Source organism: Dama dama, chromosome 2 (assembly GCF_033118175.1).
Source record: "Dama dama isolate Ldn47 chromosome 2, ASM3311817v1, whole genome shotgun sequence".
Lineage (NCBI taxonomy): Eukaryota > Metazoa > Chordata > Mammalia > Artiodactyla > Cervidae > Dama > Dama dama.
In genome coordinates, this window is record NC_083682.1 from 14989026 (window position 1) to 15007942 (window position 18917).

At 44.4% G+C, this 18917-nt stretch overlaps 1 protein-coding gene across 4 annotated transcripts in view; it reads left to right on the top strand.

Annotated features, from left to right (window-relative positions):
* The window catches only part of PRDM10 (PR/SET domain 10), a 91783-nt gene that overhangs the window by 61960 nt on the left and 10906 nt on the right, over positions 1 to 18917 (top strand). For 3 of the 4 annotated variants that reach the window (XM_061166601.1, XM_061166602.1, XM_061166604.1), the window contains 10 exons: positions 434 to 563; positions 1059 to 1301; positions 6707 to 7054; positions 9066 to 9221; positions 11015 to 11194; positions 12455 to 12565; positions 14031 to 14231; positions 14907 to 15050; positions 15934 to 16104; positions 18232 to 18372. In XM_061166601.1, coding sequence (XP_061022584.1) covers positions 434 to 563; positions 1059 to 1301; positions 6707 to 7054; positions 9066 to 9221; positions 11015 to 11194; positions 12455 to 12565; positions 14031 to 14231; positions 14907 to 15050; positions 15934 to 16104; positions 18232 to 18372 — 1825 coding nt within the window. The remainder of the gene's footprint in view (positions 1 to 433; positions 564 to 1058; positions 1302 to 6706; positions 7055 to 9065; positions 9222 to 11014; positions 11195 to 12454; positions 12566 to 14030; positions 14232 to 14906; positions 15051 to 15933; positions 16105 to 18231; positions 18373 to 18917) is intronic. The other variant, XM_061166603.1, reaches the window with a different exon arrangement.

Here is an 18917-nt window from a genome sequence, read left to right on the forward strand (position 1 = left end):
ATATCTTTAACTCTAGCCAGGTTCCATGGAAGGAATGTGAGGTGAGCAAGGGGAAAGACCCGAATCTTGTCTCTAGGACACACACCAGACTCGGTGTGTTTTGTCCTGTCTGCATCGCTCGCATAACTGTGGAGATGTGTTCGAGCTTTCAGAATGTCCAGTGGCAAAATGGTGTCAGCACTTTGAATTTTTAAAGCTCCCTTTATTCTGAATAATTTAAGATGTCTCTTTGAGCTATATAGACAGGGAAAGATGAGAAATTGAGATAGCGTGTATTGGCAAAATGATCGTCTACATTAGAAAAAAAATCAGGAAAAGAAATAAAGTGAGTGGAAATCAAGTAATCTGGGGTTACTCTGGATCATTTAGGGAAATATTTGTTGTGGAGTATTATGTAGCTGTGACTATTTATCACCCGATCTCTTGTCCCCAGAGCAAGAGGCAGAGGAAGGGGCCGAGGCAAGAGGCGGTTTGGCCCTGGTCGAAGGCCAGGACGTCCTCCCAAATTTATCCGCTTGGAGATAACCAGCGAAAATGGGGAAAAGTGTGATGATGGGACACAGGTAAGGGGGGAGGGGAAAGCAGGAACTCTTCTTGGACGCCTGCTCAGAGAACTTAGAACTGTCACTGGACTGAAACACAAACGCCTTACCGAGGCTGACAGTCCTGCCTGTCAACACTGCCTGTTAATTAAAGTCTGATCAAAGACTCCAAAGAACGTATTTTTAAATGTTACTTATAACAGAAGCCCAACTTTGCAGCCCTAAAGATTTGAAACTGTCCAGAGACATTATGGGGGCCTCCGTTTAATTAGTTCAGGCAATTGAAATTATGATATTCCAGAAGAATCCTGCCTTCTTTTTTCCTCATAAAGTGATCTGGAATATGTCATGGTTTTTATATCCTGTGAATGGTTACCTAATTCATTTTCTCCGGAGGAAAATAATCTTTTCTGAGCATTATGAGGCTAATCATTTAAAACATAAAGCAGCAGTTCTAAGTCCTTGCATGGACGTCTGTCTAGGCAGGGAAATAACTCCTGGTTCTTGTGATTTCAGGACCTGTTGCATTTTTCCACCAAGGAGCAGTTTGATGAGGCTGAAGCCGCGACTCCTAACGGGCTGGACCAACCAGAGCAGCCCACCCTCCCGCTCCCTCAGCTGCCGCCCGAAGCCCCACCTTCTCTGGAGCAGGAGCCGGACACGCACGAGCTACACCTGCAGCCCCAGCATGAGGAGAGCGTGCTGCCCGCTCAGAGCACCCTGACGGCCGACGACATGCGCCGTGCCAAGCGCATCCGGGTAGGCGGGATGCCCAGTCCCCCCTTCCCCACCCCGTCCGCCCACCGCATGGGCGCCGACTCTCCTGCAGGCGGGCCGGCTCTGTAGGCGCCATGCTGTTCACCACCCGCTGCTCAAGCCCTTGTTTGTTTTGGAAGAAAGTGTGAACTGTTTCTCAGGGCCTCCGTGTCCCATGGCAGGCTGGCATGGCTGGTCCTAGATTCCATCAATTTAGCAGTGACACGGAAGCCTGGCTCTTGGCAGCCTCCAGACTAGTGTGGGTAGAGTAGGATAGTGTCCTGGACCCTAAACTCACAGATTGGAAATGGAGAAATGAGTACAGTGAGCTGTAATAGTTATTTACATTGAAGCCAGGCTAATCTGTGCCTGATCAGAGCTCTCAAGTCAATTTGGGGTTTAATTTGGTTGTCAACAGTTTCCAATGGGAGACTGGCAAATGCCATGTCTCGTCAATGCACAGGGACCTGAGTCCAAGCAGATCTGGCAGGTGCGGCCCAGACACGGGGACAGTGCGGAGCTAAGCTCCAGGTGTGGGGGTCGGGCGGTGTCTTCTCTCCTGTGTAACCCACATTTGACTTCAGACCGTGTGGCTGCAGGGCCTCCATCAGTGGCTGCCTGGCCAGGTGTATTTTGTCCGTATTTAACAGATAGCATTGAGTGTGCATTTGGACCTGCGGGAGACGCAGGTGGAAAGCTGCAGGTGGAAAGCCGTGTGGTTTTGCGGGCTCAGTGCCTGTGCGGACAATTGACATCCAGAAAACAATGACTTAAATCCATGTTTGTGGCAGCAAGCTGTTTAAAGACATTTCTTAGTCTTTTATATGTGGATGAAAGAGATTGTTTGTGTATCTTCCCAAGCTTTGCAGTTTCTAGATGAACGCTCATTTCAGCTTATGTTTCTTTCAGTCTAATTTGCCTATAGGCTAGAAGGCACAGACAAAACTTGAACGATAGTCTTGTCTGAGTCTTTATGTAAAAATACATTTATACATTTGTTCTGAATGGCATCGCGGACGGGATTCTGAGCAGTCAGGCTGAATAGCCTTTATGAGGGTCCTGAAATGGAAACCTATGAACCTTATAGCTCTGTGAATATTATTTCAAAAGCAAACATAGGCATACAGGAAAACAGACCAGAACAGCAAAGGGCTATGAATACCTTCTATCCATCATGCTACACGATTCCCAGTCTGCTTTCCTCTCTCTCTTGTGCAACTGCTGTCTTTTCGCTTTGGCCATTCTGATTTCTTACTAGGTCCAGAGACTTGCTTCCTAGATTTAATTTTTTTGAAGGCAAAAATTAAAGCTCACACGTGTTGTGAGGCGTGGGTGTGCAAGCCTAGTGCGGCCGTGGTTGTACGTGTGTTCTGGAATGAATTGGGTCACTGGTTTTGGAACAAGTTTCCTTGTATCAAAGCAAAAACCACATGCATGTGGCTTTTGGCAGTCAGTCTTAGGTGAGCTGGTTTTGTTTTTTTACCTTCTCACACATTCTAAGAAGCAGGGCTATGTATTTTTTCATCTCTTCTATCCAGATTGGTAATGACCCACTGAAGGGAAGCCTTCCAACCCCATTGGTAATGTAACTATTTTTCTCTCCTCTAATGCTGCCTGCTCAGTTGGAGCTGCAGGTATGTCTGTTTCCTGTGTTTCACTCACATAACAGAATGCTATTTAAGTGTCTGCCTGACCTACTGTTCTTTGCAACCCGTACTTACTAAATCCTGGTGGAAACTACAGTTTGGTTGCTACAGTCAATGCAAATTAGTTAACGAATAATGCTAATTTATTTTCAAAGAATCAGTGAGTAAATTGTGGGCTGCAGTGTGCTCATACGTGAAATGAAGGGTAGGACTGAGTGATCTCCAAGGTCCCTTCCAGCTCTGAGACAGCTGAGTGTTCTGAAATGCCTTCTGAAATGACACCAAGTTCTGACTGGATGCCCAGTACTGTCGAGGTGCATAGGAGAATTTTCACTGGAGTCCTGTCTGCTGGGATCTTCCAGTCTAATTAGGGACACAATGCCAGTGGAAGCTGGGTCACAGTTCAGTGGCACATTTAAAGGTGCGTGCATACATGCATGCTCAGTCATTCAGTCCTGTCCGACTCTTTGCAAGCCCATGGACTAGAGCCTGCCAGGCTCCTCTGTCCATGGGATTTCCCAAGCAAGAATACTGAAGTTGGTTGCCGTGCTCTCCTCCAGGGGATCTTCCTGACCCAGGGAAAGGTAGAGCCTATAATTACTAGAGAAAGTTGGAAGAGTGAAAGGTTTAAAGAAAGCTGGATTCAGGGGATAATTCATAGATGAAGTGAGAGTTAAACTGGTCCTTGAAAGACAGACAGGAGGAAGGGAGACTGTTTCAGAGGAGGGCAGCCGTAACTTCAAAGGCTGAGACCCAGGAATGTGCTTGGTGTGGTTATGGGCACTGCGCACGTTGGTCTGACCTGAGCATGGGCGCCAGCTGGAGGAGAGTGGAGAGAGATACTGGGTAGGACTGGCCCAACAGAGGTTTTGAAAACCAGGCAGAAAATAGACCAGAGGAAAGTTGTTCTTTTTTTTTCAAAGGCAAACAAACATGATTGATTTCCTTTTAGTGTCAGGGTCAAAATAATATGAAAATTGGTCAATAATTTAGGTTCCTTTCGCTATTCATTTCAGACTTTAGAAACATTTTTTTGGGTTTTGCCTGCACAGAATCTGTCATCTCAGGACTCACTTAAATGTGAATAGAATCCCTCATCACAGGTTTTAGCATCTCTACCATTTCGGCAACTTATGTTCCATCCAGCACAGAGTTGTTGGCCAGCGGCAACTCTGGGATTCATCTTTGCTGCCTCTGCCCTTTCTCATTATAGCTTCTAGAAAATATGTACCAATCACAGCTCTGCCGTGCAGAAGATGTGTAGAGATGGCCTCCAAGTGGGGAGAGGGAGTGGGCAGTTTCAGCACTTCCACTGCCTTGTAATGAAGGGGCCCCAGCAAGATTATTTGATCACAGATGCAGTCTGGTTCCTGTATGTAGCCAGCGTCCAGGGCTACGTGGAAATCACAAAGATGGTCAAGACAAGGTTTGTCCACAGAGCTAAGAAAGTGGAGCCGCTGCTGGGTTTAGATCCAGTGTCTGAGGACACTCACACTAAACAGAGACGACAGGAGACTTATAAGCATAATGAACTCAAATAAAACCGCGAGCCAGATTTGGCGCCCAAGGGGAAGTGGAACCCCTGAGGGACCAAGATCAGTTGCTGTGCACTCTCTGCCCTTGGAAACATCACTGAACCTGGGTAAAGGAAATGATGATTAGATTTCCTGAGCACCCTGTGCCTTGAACCTCTCAACCTCATGATAGCATTTGTTCATTTGGAATATTTAAAGTCTGGAAAGTAGCCAGAATAGTGAGAGCTTTTATGTAAAAGAAGTATCTTTCCAGATAGAGTAGCGAGATTAGGTGACTGCTAAGCTGTATAATGAAGTGGAAGAGAGCTCCCTGGCTGATTTCAAAAAGGTTTTTTGTTTACAACCTCTTCAGATGCTGCAGAAAAGATCTGGGAATCATTCTTTTTGATTTTTCACATGAGATACATTTCATTAATTCACAAACTTATTGACACTTTCTATGAACTCAGCTTTTTAAAGAGATCTAGATTCAAAGGAGAATAAAATATGATGCAACGCCAGTCAGCTTGGGAAGATGACAGAATTGCTAAATATTTACTCAAGATAAATGAGTAGGTGAAATATCTCTCCCAGCCTTGTTAGAGAAACCCTGAGAAAGATGTTTCCTGTTACATAGGAACTATGTTCAAAATTCTTTACAGTAATAATAAATTAAAAAATTGACAATAATTATTTTGCGTCTCCCCTAAGAGATTATTTCACAACAAATTTAGTTTAGAAGTTGCTACTTATAAGTAATTTGAAGCTTAAGAGTTTCAACATTGTTCATTATACTATTTTCCATTGCACAAATAATGCATTAAGATCTCCATTAATCCTTTAACTATTATTCTCTTATAGTTACTTAAGCATGAAAGTGAGAGTGTTAGTCACTCAGTTGTATCCACCTCTTTGAGACTCCATGGACTGTAGCCCGCCAGGCTCTTCTGTCCATGGGATTTCCCAGGCAAGAATACTGGAGTGGGTAGCCATTCTTTTCTCCAGGGAATCTTCCCAACCAGGGATCAAACCCGTGTCTCCTGCATTGCAGGTGAATTCTGCAGTATGAGCCATAAGCATACCCATTCACAGATATATTTTTTGAGAAATTATTTTCCTCCCTCATAGTTGTCTAGAGCTTTCCTCCCAGTGTTTTGAGGAATTTATGTAGTATAGTAGAACTGAAATATTGAATCTGTATTGTCTGTGTGAAAGATGAGTCTGTTGATTTGCTGTCAGTAGAGAGCAGAGTTGTTTTCCCAGTGGTGGTGATGAATTTGTACTAAGTATCCATATTCTCGCACTTGGATTCCTTATAACAATGCATGAATTCACGAGATGGCTAATCAGCATTAGACGTGCAATCTGTAACTGAGAAAAAAGAAAAGAGCAGAATTGACTGGTCTACACAGGGAACAAAGCAATAAGCTTAACCCAGTTAGCGAGGAATTCTAACCAGTGGCACTAACTAGCTACACTGAGGAGCATTTCTTAAGTAGGACATAATTAAGGCACATATTCCATTTAGGACGTGTGCTTATATATCTTATCTCAGCAGCAAACACATCCATGTAAATCTGTATCTTTGTTCTCTTTGAGTTCTTTTTCATAAACTGATATTCAATTCATGTACTATAAAATTCACTCTTTTGTAGTGTTTTTAGAATACTCCCAAAGTGGTACAACCATCACCACTAGTCCCGGAACATTTTCATCATCCTCAAAAGAAATTCCATGTCCACTGCCTCCTTCCTCCAGCCCCTGCTACGCTTCAGTTCTTTTTATTATCTTTAGTTTTGCTAAATGTCTTAATCAAGCTTCAAATTCTTTGGCTCAAGGACTTCAACAAGTAACATTTGGCTGACTTGCTCCCACCTCATCGTGCATGTGTCACTCACCCCAAGTCATTTCTTCCAAATCTTCAATTTTTATTCTACTTGACTCTGGGATTTGTTCTATTGTACAACTCTTATTTTTTGAATGTGACTTAGATCCTTTCAGAAGAAAGCACACACACGTAGGCATAAAACAAAACACAAAGTCTGTCTTTTCAAGATGAACTTCTTTGAAGATGGCTTCATTTTTAAGGTCTCTGCCAGAAAAAAAATCTTCTTTCAACAGTGTATCCTAGTTTAATTTCTATGGAAAGTCTGTGATTGCTGAGATCGTCCTCTCTTCCTATAAATGTGTGAGCTGCTTGCACATTTGGCCTACTCACTAAGTAATCCCATTTGTGTGTGTCTTTCAGAATGCAGCTCTGCAGCATCTGTTTATTCGGAAGTCTTTCCGGCCTTTTAAATGCTTGCAGTGTGGGAAGGCCTTCCGTGAGAAGGACAAACTGGACCAACACTTGCGCTTCCATGGGCGGGAGGGGAACTGCCCGTTGACCTGTGACCTCTGTAACAAGGGCTTCATCAGCAGTGCGTCCTTGGAGAGCCACATGAAGCTCCACTCGGACCAGAAGACATACTCTTGCATTTTTTGCCCAGAATCCTTTGACCGCCTTGATTTGTTGAAAGATCACGTGGCCATTCATATCAATGATGGCTACTTCAGCTGCCCAACTTGTAAGAAACGGTTCCCAGATTTTATCCAGGTGAGTACCAACTGCTGAGATGCCCGAGTACTGCCGTTTTTAGGAAAGAAAAACAGCTGTTTTTGGAAAATTGAGATGGCCCATTATCTGTATCTTTCATCCCCCTTCTTGACAACAACTTCATAGTTGGAGAATGATATCTCTTCAAACTGCTTTTGATAAATAGAAGATGACTGCGACCCTTAATTGTCCAAATAAGACATTGGCATTTAAGCATTTAAGTTATATTACAGGAAATAAGCACTCAGATCTGGTTATAATTTTTTAAAAAAGTCTTTCTTCATCCCTGCCAATACTCACTACTTATAAAATACGTAGCACCTGTAGAAGACAGGCTCCCATTTCCTGCCTGGAAACATTTTCCCCCCATCACTGTGGCTTTCTGTCTTAGGCTACTAAGGTGGTGCATTTTGGAAGGAAATGATAGAGTAAGTTGGTATATAACATACTGATTTTTTGGGGGAGGACCATATTGTACAGCATGGGGGATTTTAGCTCCCAATCCTGGATCAAACCTGTACCCCCTGCTTTTGAAGAGTGGACTCCTAACCATTGGCCCACAAGGAAAGTGCCAGTATACTTTGGTTTTAAACACTGACCTCCTCCCCGTGTTATATTCTGGAGCAAAATGGGGTCAGGATAAATTCCAGAATATTCATGATTTCATTTGGACTTCAAGTGATAATAGTGTTATATGCTAGTGAATGAATAAGTGAGTCTAAATATCTAATGAGTTTCCCTGGTGGCTCAGATGATAAAGAATCCACCTGCAGTGTGGGAGACCTGTGTTCAATAATAAAAACATCCCCCTCTCTGGTTTTTAAATTACCAAAAGAAAACTGAGATTTAATCATAGTTCTGCTAGTATTGGAGAAGGAAATGGCAACCCACTCCAGTATTCTTGCCTGGAAAATCCCATGGATGGAGGAGCCTGGCAGGCTACAGTCCATGGGGTTGCAAAGAGTTGGACACAACTGAGCGACTTCGCTCACTCACTCACTCTGCTAGTATTGAGAGTCTTGGTAATTTTCTCACTTTACAAAAACACTTAAGTAAGTTTCTGCTTAAATTTTTTTTTAATTTTAATTTTGTAACCTTGAAGAGTTGCATTAGTGTAGAATTTAATGGCACAAGAGACTCTGAAAATAATAAAGGACAAATCTTATAGGAATGGTTTGATAGCTCAATACCTAGGCCCCATACATAACTCTTCTTCACTGGATATTTATGACTGAGAGACTTCAGAGGCCATATTCTTTTATTTAAGTTATCTGAAAGTACAGGGAATAAGTCTCAAGTAAGGGGAAAGGATGCTGGTGTTGTATAGTCCTCATAAATGGGTAATGTGTTTTGTATCATTGAATTCGTGTCTTTAATGGTAAAGAATCCACCTGCCAATGCAGGAGATGCAAGAGACTCCCCTGGAGGAGGAAATGGCAACTCATTCCAGTATTCCTGTCTGGGAAAATCCATGGACAGAGGAGCCTGGTGGGTTCCAAAGAGTCGGACACGTACAAGAGACTGAGCACACATGCACGCATGTCTTTAATTCTTCAGAAGCTGATTTTATGGAAGGGTGTAAAAGGACCTATTACTGCAAGGGGCTAGATTGTTTGTATCCATATTGGAAGCAGGAAAAAGCGAGAAAGAATTATTTTCTGTCTTCTTATATTTAATTTTTGCCAAGATTCATTTAAATCCAAAGAAACTCTTACTTTTAATCTTTTTTTAAAAAAAAAAAAAAAGAGGGAGGGAGACAAATGTGGCCCAGGCGATCAGGGCTTGGACTAAGCAAGCATTTTCTTCCTCCTCTCAAGTCCTGGGAGGTGGAGGCCAGTAAGGTTTTCTGGCCACTGTGGAAAGGATGCTCTCACTGAGGTTAGTTATCAGTCACACGCGATTGGCTCCCAGGCCAGGCTGATGAGAATCCAAGGCAATGCAGCTGGCTCCCTCTAGTGTTGGCGAGCTGCCTCCTGTCGTTTTCCCTGACTTTCCGTGTCTTCTCTGCCAGGTGAAGAAGCACGTGCGCAGCTTCCACTCAGAGAAGATCTACCAGTGTACGGAGTGCGACAAGGCCTTCTGCCGTCCCGACAAGCTGCGTCTGCACATGCTCCGGCACTCGGACCGCAAGGACTTCCTGTGCTCCACGTGTGGGAAGCAGTTTAAGGTGCGACCCAGGGGACCACTGAGGCTGTCACGCCGAGGACGAGCCTGCTCATTTTGAGGGTGTTTCCCCTGTGCTCACAGCAGGGACTTGAGCTGTTCTTTGTGTCTATGTTTGATTTGAAAGTGATAGTCGCTCAGTCGTGTCCGACTCTTTGTGACCCCATGGACTGTCCCCAGCAGGCTCCTCTGTCCATGGGATTTTCCAGGCAAGAATACCAGAGTGGGTTGCCGTTTCCTTCTCCAGGGGATCTTCCTGACCCAGGGATCTAACCCAGTTCTCCTGCATTGCAGGCAGATTCTTTACCAACTGAGCCACCAAGGAAGCCCAAAAATTAAAGAGGAAACTCACTGTAATTTCCCCAAATAATTAATTCATATCTCCAAATAGAGTAATAATGCATCACCTACAAGAATCCAAGTGTACGATGAATAGAACTAAACTGCTATCAAGGAATTCCTAAGAGGACAATATATTTACCCATCAAATCAAGAGATTTTTTTCTTGAGCATTTATGAAGTGTAAGAGTCTGATAATTGAGCCCTAGGTCATCAGGACATCATCCAGTGGAAGTGGGAAGTGTATGGGATGTTGAGAGGGTTAGGCTCCTTTGGGGAATGTTAATGACTTCTGGGATTAAGATAAAAGATAAGAAGTATAATAACATGCCTAGAATTTAGAAGAAAGCAAAGGAAAACCCCATAGGAGACTCAGAGATAAGAGTTAAACAAATCATTGTGAAAATGGTAAAACAAGCTTCCTTGGGAAGCCAGATGTTTCTGCAAAGATGTCACTGAGAGACACTCTGCAGAATATGAGTGTAGGTCATCCTGTCGTAGAAACTAGAAAAGACTCAGAAATGGATTCAGGAGGGGAAAACTGCCTTGAAAAGGAGGCCTGTGTAGAATGTGGAGGTTGGTGGGGCTGCCTGGCCATGTACCTCTGAACTTAGCACGGTGGGCATTCAAGAAATGTTTGTTACATAGATGTGCTGAAAAATGAAGGAGGTTACAGAAACATCCTTGAGCCAAAATGTGGAAAGAACTGGTCTGATGGAAAGGTTCAAAGTCTCTGTAAGACCAACAGCCATGTAATTACATGTCTGACAGCAGAGTCTCATTGGATCAGGGAGCTGGCATTTTTGGAGTTTGTTTTTATTCAGGATGGGCTCTGCCTAATTTTCTGTCTGTGGACTCATGTCAACCTGTATCCCTCGATCACATCATCAGACTGAAAGCTGTGACTTTGACCTAGATCGTGTACCCCATCCATAGCGGGTAGTATAACTGCTTACACACTTGTAAATCCGTATGGTGAAAAACACTTAAATTCACTCGGGGTTTAGAGGAATGCCATGATGTGTGTGAGAACTTGTGGGAATTGTTTTAAAAGAACAAAACATGTGGGAATTGAGTACATATATGGCTTTGTAAATCCAGTATCACCTACCATTCATGATCAATTTATCTTGCAGTTCTTAATACCAAATTTATTCCATGTGCCCTTTGATTGCTTCTACATAAATGCCAAGTCTTTCTTCTCAGAAGTCAGTGTGTAGCTTTCAAACTGAATGGTTATTTTAAAGCCCAGCTCACTGCAATGCACTTACTCCCTGGTGAATGGAATGATTCCCAGCCAGTGTTGCCGCATCCTTGTACCTTCTAGCAACTTGGATGCAGCCTGGTGGGTCCTGTTACTGCTAACTAGTATTGATTTTTTTTCTTTAAATCTCTTCAATTAAAATTTTTCTATCCCCACCACCACCTACTGCCTTCTCAAAAATTCTCTGCAAACAGCGGAAAGACAAACTCCGGGAGCACATGCAAAGGATGCACAATCCTGAGAGGGAGGCCAAGAAAGCCGACCGCAGCAGCCGCTCCAAGACATTCAAGCCCCGCATCACGTCCACCGACTACGACAGCTTCACGTTCAAGTGCCGCCTCTGCATGATGGGCTTCCGGAGGCGGGGCATGCTGGTCAGTGTCCGCTGCCCTATACCTAAACAGAGTTCTGCACGCAACCTGTCACCGGGTTTCCTCACTGGCTGGGCACGACAGGGAGACAGACAGTTCCCAGCTTGGGGCTCCTCTCCTCCCCAGGCCCCTTGCCCACCCTCGCCATGGTTCATTCCTGGTGTCTCTTGGAAGGGGTCTTTGTGATCACTTTTCCTCGATAGTTTTGCTTTGCTTTGCTGTGTGTTTTCTTTCCCTCTTCTCTTCTGTGTTCCTAAACTGGCCTTTCTGGTGGGGTTCTCTCCCCCAGCCGCCCACTCTGATTGTCCCAGATATGACACAACAGTAGACGGGACTTTCCATCTAGGCAGGGCATGGGGACCAGCTTAGCAGAGACACCAGCAGAGCTGGTTCTCAATTCATTTTGCTCCGATGACAGTTTTTGCAACATGTATTTCTGCCAGAACCTGCCAGTAAAGTTGGAGACCGTTATTTAATTTTTTTTAACTTTTAACTTTTATATTTGGGTATAGTTGATTAACAATGTTGTGATAGTTTCAGGCGGACAGCAAAGGGATTCAGCTGTATACATATACATTTATCCATTCTCCCTCAAACTCCCCTCCCACCTGGGCTGCAACCTAACATTGAGCAGAGTTCCCTGTGCTCTCCAACAGGTCCTTGTTGGTCATCCATTTTAAATATAGTGGTGTGTACACATCAATGCCAAACTCCCTGACTACCCCTTCCCTCCATTCTTCCCCTCTGGCAACTGTAAATTCTTTCTCTAAGTCAGTGAGTCTGTTTCTGTTTTGTAAATAAGTTCATTTGTATCATTTCTTTATAGATTCTACATATGAGAGATATCATACGATATTTCTGATATTTCTCTTTCGGAGACCATTACTTATAATACAGAGCCTTCGTTTGCATTCTATTCAACATCCTCAGTAAGGTTAGGGCCCTAAGTAATGAGAGACAGGCTTCCATCAGTAGAATTCACTAAAGAAATTCCTGCTAGTGTAATTTTCCTTTTCTTTTGGTCAAAGGCTGTTAATGGAATCCACAGCAACCCAGTTCACCTTCAGTAATTTGCTGAATTACCATTAACTCCTGTTAATGCTTTGGTCTCAGAGGGACCTGGCCATGCTGGTTCTGGCCGAATGCCTTACGTTTTGGGACGTTGCTTCAGAGAACTTCAACTTCCAGCAGTCAATATCGGAGGTGTTTGTTCAGTGCTTGTAATGGGATCTCATTTTCTCATTTGCTTTTTTTTCCTTTTAGGTAAATCACTTATCAAAGAGGCACCCAGACATGAAGATAGAAGAGGTGCCAGAGTTAACTCTACCCATCATAAAGCCCAACCGTGACTACTTCTGTCAGTATTGTGATAAGGTAAAAGGAAACGGCCCGCAGGAGGACGGACCTTTGTGGGAGCTCCTCTCAGGGCTGGCTTGTCTGCGTGTATAAATTCATACTGGGCTTCCTACACGGCTCAGCAGTAGAGTCCGCCTGCCATCGATCATGGGTTCAATCCCTGGGTCGGGAAGATCCCTGGAGAAGGAAATGGCAACCCACTCCAGTATTCTTGCCTGGAGAATCCCATGGACAGAGGAGCCTGGAGGGCTACAGTTTATGGGGTCGCGTAGAGTCGGACATAACTGAGTGACTGAGCATACACACACACAAATACATACTAGGATCTCGCAGTTTCTCTTAACAGATAGTTCTCTGTCTCAGCAGTTTTCCATTTAGACAAGAAAGGACTAGAAATGCACCCTCATTTTAAGTCAAATTTTTTTTCTTCAAAATTAGTTGACTTTGCTTTTCTGGTTGTTTCTTCTCTCTGTGATTTTTCTTTTTTTTTTTTGCTATAGAAGAAGAGGCTTACTGCCAAGAGTTTGGTTTATGAATTGGTTTTAAATTCGCAAGCTCTCAAATGAGAGTGCTTATCATCCTACAGTGCATTTTGTGTTTCTAGAAGATTGAGTAGGATGTGAAGAAGTTTTATGGTGTAATACTCTGCTTGTACTTGTACATTCTTGATTTTTAGTAGTTAGGAAGAAGATAGGAATAGAATATACGTTTATTGTTTCATTGTAATATTGTTCCCTTATCCAATGTTAGCTGTATAAGGTGTAAGCTATATATAAGTAGTGTCAACTTAAAAGCAAGAAACATTTTTAAAGCACAGATTCACCACTGTGGGTTCTAGTTGCTATTAGACTTGCTGTTTTGGAAGGTTCTTTGGCGTATGAGTCAACTACATGCATCACACGAGAGTTTTCTCAGAAAGTCTAAAGGGTGAGCTGGCCTTAGAAGCAGTTCTTTCTGTGACTATGTATCTACCTCTTAAACTTTAGATAAAGGTAGAGATATTTTTACTATTTCTATCTTAGACGCATAACTTCAAGAAGATGCCTCACGTATCTATTATGTTCTTGCCCTGCGTTTTGTGCTCCGTTGCTCAGTCGTGTCTGACTCTTTACAACCCTGTGGACTGTAGCCCACCCGGCTTCTCTGTCCATGGGATTCTCCAGGCAACAATACTGGAATGGGTTGCCATTTCCTCCTCCAGGGGATCTTCCTGACCCCGGGATCGAACCCACATCTCCTCCGTCTCCTGCATTCACAGGTGGATTCTTTTACCACTGAACCACCTGGGAAGTCCCATATTATGTTCTTATGTTATTCTAATGTATGTTATATCCTCATTATCCTTCAATATGTCTGTTAATATATTTTATTTTGGGCTATATGAATGCTCTTTCTCATTTCCTTGTAGTGAAATTGTTAGTTGACTTTAAGCAAGACAGCAGAACTATATACTGCTTTCACGGCAAAACTTTTGAATTTTCAGGTTTACAAAAGTGCCAGCAAGCGAAAAGCCCATATTCTGAAGAACCATCCCGGGGCCGAGCTTCCGCCAAGCATTCGGAAACTTCGCCCCGCGGGCCCCGGAGAGCCAGACCCTATGCTGAGCACCCACACCCAGCTCACGGGCACCATAGCCACCCCGCCCGTCTGCTGCCCTCACTGCTCCAAACAGTACAGCAGCAAGGTACGTGGACGGCTCGGGCCGCCTGGGAACCGAGGTCCCAGTTTAGGGAAACCTGACTTAAGACAGCTTCTCGTCCGGGTGCTGTGATGGCTTCTTCTGCGTTGGTGGGGGGGCTAGAGGAGCTGCTTTCTGTGATCAGGGACCACAGTACAGGACAGGAAGAGAATACAGATGGACTGTCTCCAGAATTAGCGGCATCTGAGAGCCCAAGCCCTCCAATGGTGTCCTTTTCCCTTGGTCCGAGGATGGCCTCGGATTTGAATATTCTGTGCTCGTGGTTTATGAGCTCAGGCTTGCAGCAGCACTACCTAAGAACTTAAATGATGGTTCCTGAAAAGCGAGTCACTTTTGCTTGGGGGCTTATCACCGATTGCTGCAGGTTTGGGTGGGATGAGGGCTTATGTGAGGTATCCTGACCTTGCCTGACAGCATGGCAGGGGGTGGGGGGCCGGAGCTGGAGGCGGGAGGAGTCACACACCTCTTTTTTCCCTTTCATACATGCCATTGTCCCACTTCTGGAAAGGCAAGTAGAGTCAGTGTTGCTCTGACTTTTTTTTTTTTTTTTAAGAAAAAGCATAACATGAAAGACTTTAGGAACCATTGGAGGATTTGCATTTGGGAAAGCTTGAAAATAACCAATTCTAGTAATTATTCTTGTTTTTTGCCATTTTTCAGACCAAGATGGTACAACACATTCGAAAGAAGCACCCAGAGTACGCCCAGCTCCCCAACACCATTCACACACCTCTGACCACGGCTGTGATCAGTGCCACGCCCGCTGTCCTGACGACCGACAGCGCCACTGGAGAGACTGTGGTGGTAAGTGTGAGCACAAAGCGCCTCTCCTATCCTTCCTGCCTGCCACAGCTCCAGTGCCAAGGCCACGTGTCTCTTGGCATTTAATTGGCTGGAGATGTAGCCCCCCACCCTTCAGTGTCCTATGCAAGGTATAATGTTTATGCCTGGGTCTCCCAGTTGGTGCTTCCCAAAGCTGTCTGTGAAAGGAACAGCAGGAAGTCCTCAATGCTGCCTGTTCATCCCAAGGCTCTCAGAACCTCTGGGGTAACTCCCCTGCCCGACACAGATAGACTGAGATAGAGAGGTCATCTTCCAGCACCTTCTACTTTTTCTTTTTTTTAATATTTATTTATCTATTTGGCTACATCAGATCCTAGTTGTGCCACACAGGATCTTTTTCTAAATTTATTTATTTGTAATTGAAGGATAGTTGCTTTACATTGTCGTGTTGGTTTCTGCCAGACACACACAGGATCTTTTAGCTGCAACATGTAAACTCTTTTAGGTGCAGCATGAGGAATCTGTTGTCCCCTGACCGGGGATCAAACCCAGGCCCCCTGCATTGGGAGTTCTGAGTCTTAGCCACCTGACCACCAAGGAAGTCCCCCAACATCTTCTTAACTTTGGATTTTTTTCTATCTGTGCTTAGGACTTATCTGTAGTCCCCTGATCCACCAGTAAGACAAACCAAAGAAAAAAATTTTTTTTTTGATTGAGCTGTGTGGTACGTCGGAATTTAGGTCTCCAACCAGGGATCGACCCCATGTCCCCTGCATGGGGAACCCAGAGTCTTAACACTGGACCAGGGAAGTCCCAAGACAAACCAAATTTTGTAGAATTTCAGAGCACTGAAAAGCTACAACCAGCAGTGTTATTAGCAATGTGCTTCTTGTCATTTGTCTAGACGACAGACCTGCTAACCCAGGCAATGACAGAGCTGTCCCAGACCTTAACGACGGATTACCGAACACCACAAGGGGACTATCAGAGAATCCAGTACATTCCTGTGTCACAGTCTACGTCCGGCCTGCAGCAGCCTCAGCACATACAGCTTCAAGTGGTGCAGGTGGCTCCGGTACTGTCCTGCGTTTATTTCTCTTTACCTGCGTGAATACCGTATTGCCATCAGTCAGTAGGGCAGTGGGGGTCACCTAAAGCACCGTATGCTCAGAGCTGGAGCTGGGCCCTACATCACTGTGCTTGTCAGCTTGGAGTCGGAGGCATTTGTACAGACCCTGCTGTTGATGGCTCTAGACTCAGCGGTGTAAGGGATTTCTGTCAATAGTGTCTAGAGATTTTCTCTGCTGCTACTGCTAAGTCGCTTCAGTCGTGTCCAACTGTGCGACCCCATAGACGGCAGCCCACCAGGCTCCCCCGTCCCTGGGATTCTCCAGGCAAGAACACTGGAGTGGGTTGCCATGTCCTTCTCCAATGCATGAAAGTGAAAAGTGAAAGTGAAGTCGCTCAGTTATGTCTGACTCCTAGCGGCGACCCCATGGACTGCAGCCTACCAGGCTCCTCCGTCCATGGGAGTTTCCAGGCAAGAGTACTGGAGTGGGGTGCCATTGCCTTCTCCAGGAGATTTTCTCTAGACGCTAGAGAAAACGTGCAGCTAGCTAGCATACTGGCTGTGGTGTGTACCATTATCCTGTCCTACTGCAGGATGGTGTGAGCCTCTTCTGAACCCTTACCTTGGGCATCCAGGCTGACTACTTGTTGAGGAACCTGTTTGATCAGCCCCTACCTGGGCATTGAATGATGTCTATCAGTGGGAGCTTATAAGGAATAATTGTGAATTTTGAGTATCAGTACCTTATTAGTAGTGAGGTATAATTTTTCCTTCTGAAAGGTAATTAGTAGCTCATTCTTACTGATTCAGGAGCTGAAAGGAAAAAATCCTCCCCAAACTATTGTTTCACTTAATTATGCTGAGAAATTGTACTCAAGGCACACATGAACAAATGTTTTGCTTTGAAATAAACTGGACTCTGAAGATTTAAAGCTAGTATGAAAGCAGGAAATTGGAAGTTGTCATTGACTGTTCTTTATTTTTTTTATAGGAGGGTTATTTTTTTAATATATAGCAGTGTTACTGATTCTAGGCTTTGGAAGAATCTTTGAATATCTGAAGTTGTCTGTAATCTGTGATACATATGTACATTATTTTGGAAAAAGTATCTCTACTTTGGCCACATGTTCACAGATGTCTGTGCTACAAATAAGGTTAGGAACCACTGTTCTAGTGATCAAGAGTGACAAGCCAAAAGCAACTTCTCTACTTTGATCTCTTTTAGCTGATAAAGGGTAGGTAGGCCATTACATTTAATTGAAATTTAAGGGGAAAAGATTTTTGATTCCTGAGAGCTTCTCATTCAGCTTCTTATTAGGAGCTATATTCCCTCGTTTCCCTTCCAGTATTAAATCACATTACTGTTTCATGGTTAGTAAGCAAAATTTTTAAAATTAATTTATTTTAATTGGGATATAATTATTTTACAATATTGTGGTGGTTTTTGCCATACATCGACCTGAATCAGCCCTGGATGCACACGTGTCCCCCTATCCTGAATTCTCATCCTACCTCCCTCCCCACCCCATCCCTCTGGGTTGTCCCAGAGCACCAGCTTTGAGTGCCCTCCTTCATGCATCAAACTTGCACTGCTCATCTGCTTTACATATGGTAATATACATGTTTCAATTCTATTCTCTCAAATCACCCCACCCTGACCTTCTCCCACATAGTCCAAAAGTCTGTTCTTTACATCTATGTCTCTTTTGCTGCCTTGCATATAGGATCGTTATTAGCGTCTTTCTAAATTCCATATATATGTGTTAATATAGTGTATTGGTGTTTCTCTTTCTGACTTACTTCACTCTGTATAATAGACTCCAGTTTCATCCACCTCATTAGAACTGACTCAAATGTGTACCTTTTTATAATTGAGTAGTTTTCCATCGTGCATATATACCACAACTTCCTTATCCGTTTGTCTGCTGCTGGACATCTAGGCTAGCAAGCATAATTTTTAAGGCTGTATTTTCCTCCGATGTTTGCCAGCTTGGCTTCAGTGTGGGCTCTTGGGACCGAGCTCTGGCTCTGAAGTCCCATCTCTTCTGGGAGACATGGTTTCAGCTGCACTTTCTCTCTGGAAGGCTTTCCCTGAACTGTACTCAGCATGGGTCTGGGTTTCTCCTCCCACAGGCCACTTCCCCACACCAGTCCCAGCAGTCCACGGTGGATGTCGCCCAGCTCCACGACCCTCAGACCTACACACAGCACGCCATCCAGGTGCAGCACATCCAGGTCACCGAGCCCCCTGCGCCTGCTGTGTCCACATCCCAGGTACGCTGGCCCCTGCTCCAGGGACTAGTCTCGGGATAACGTGGCCTCAGGGACTCTGAAGACATACTAAGAGCGGAGAGACGTTATCTCAGACCTAGTCTCCTTGACTATGGGAGTGATATCTTTTATTTGGGGGCCTTTAAAAGTCATCTTTGCCTCCAGTGGCTCACTGGTAAAGAATCGCTTGCCAGGAGATCCAGGTTCCATCCCTGGGTCAGCAGGATCCCCTGAGTGACTGAGTGTGCCTGCATTAGGGACACACCATTGAGTGCTCAGCCTCCCCTGTCTGGATGGAGCCTGACCTCTGATCTCCTAGAGGTCTGTTCTGGGTGGCTGGATGACGGCTGGCAAGAGCAGTGTTGTTTCTGTAATTTTAGAGCAGTGATATTGTGAAGGATTACTGTGTTTGAGTGATAGAGGCCTTCATTGAGAAAGCAGAACACTGGAATGAGTTGCCATTTCCTTCTCCAAAAGCAGAGCTGCATCTGCTTGCAAAATATTTATTAAATTATTACTCTTTGCAGGAAACTTTTCTACATCTTGCC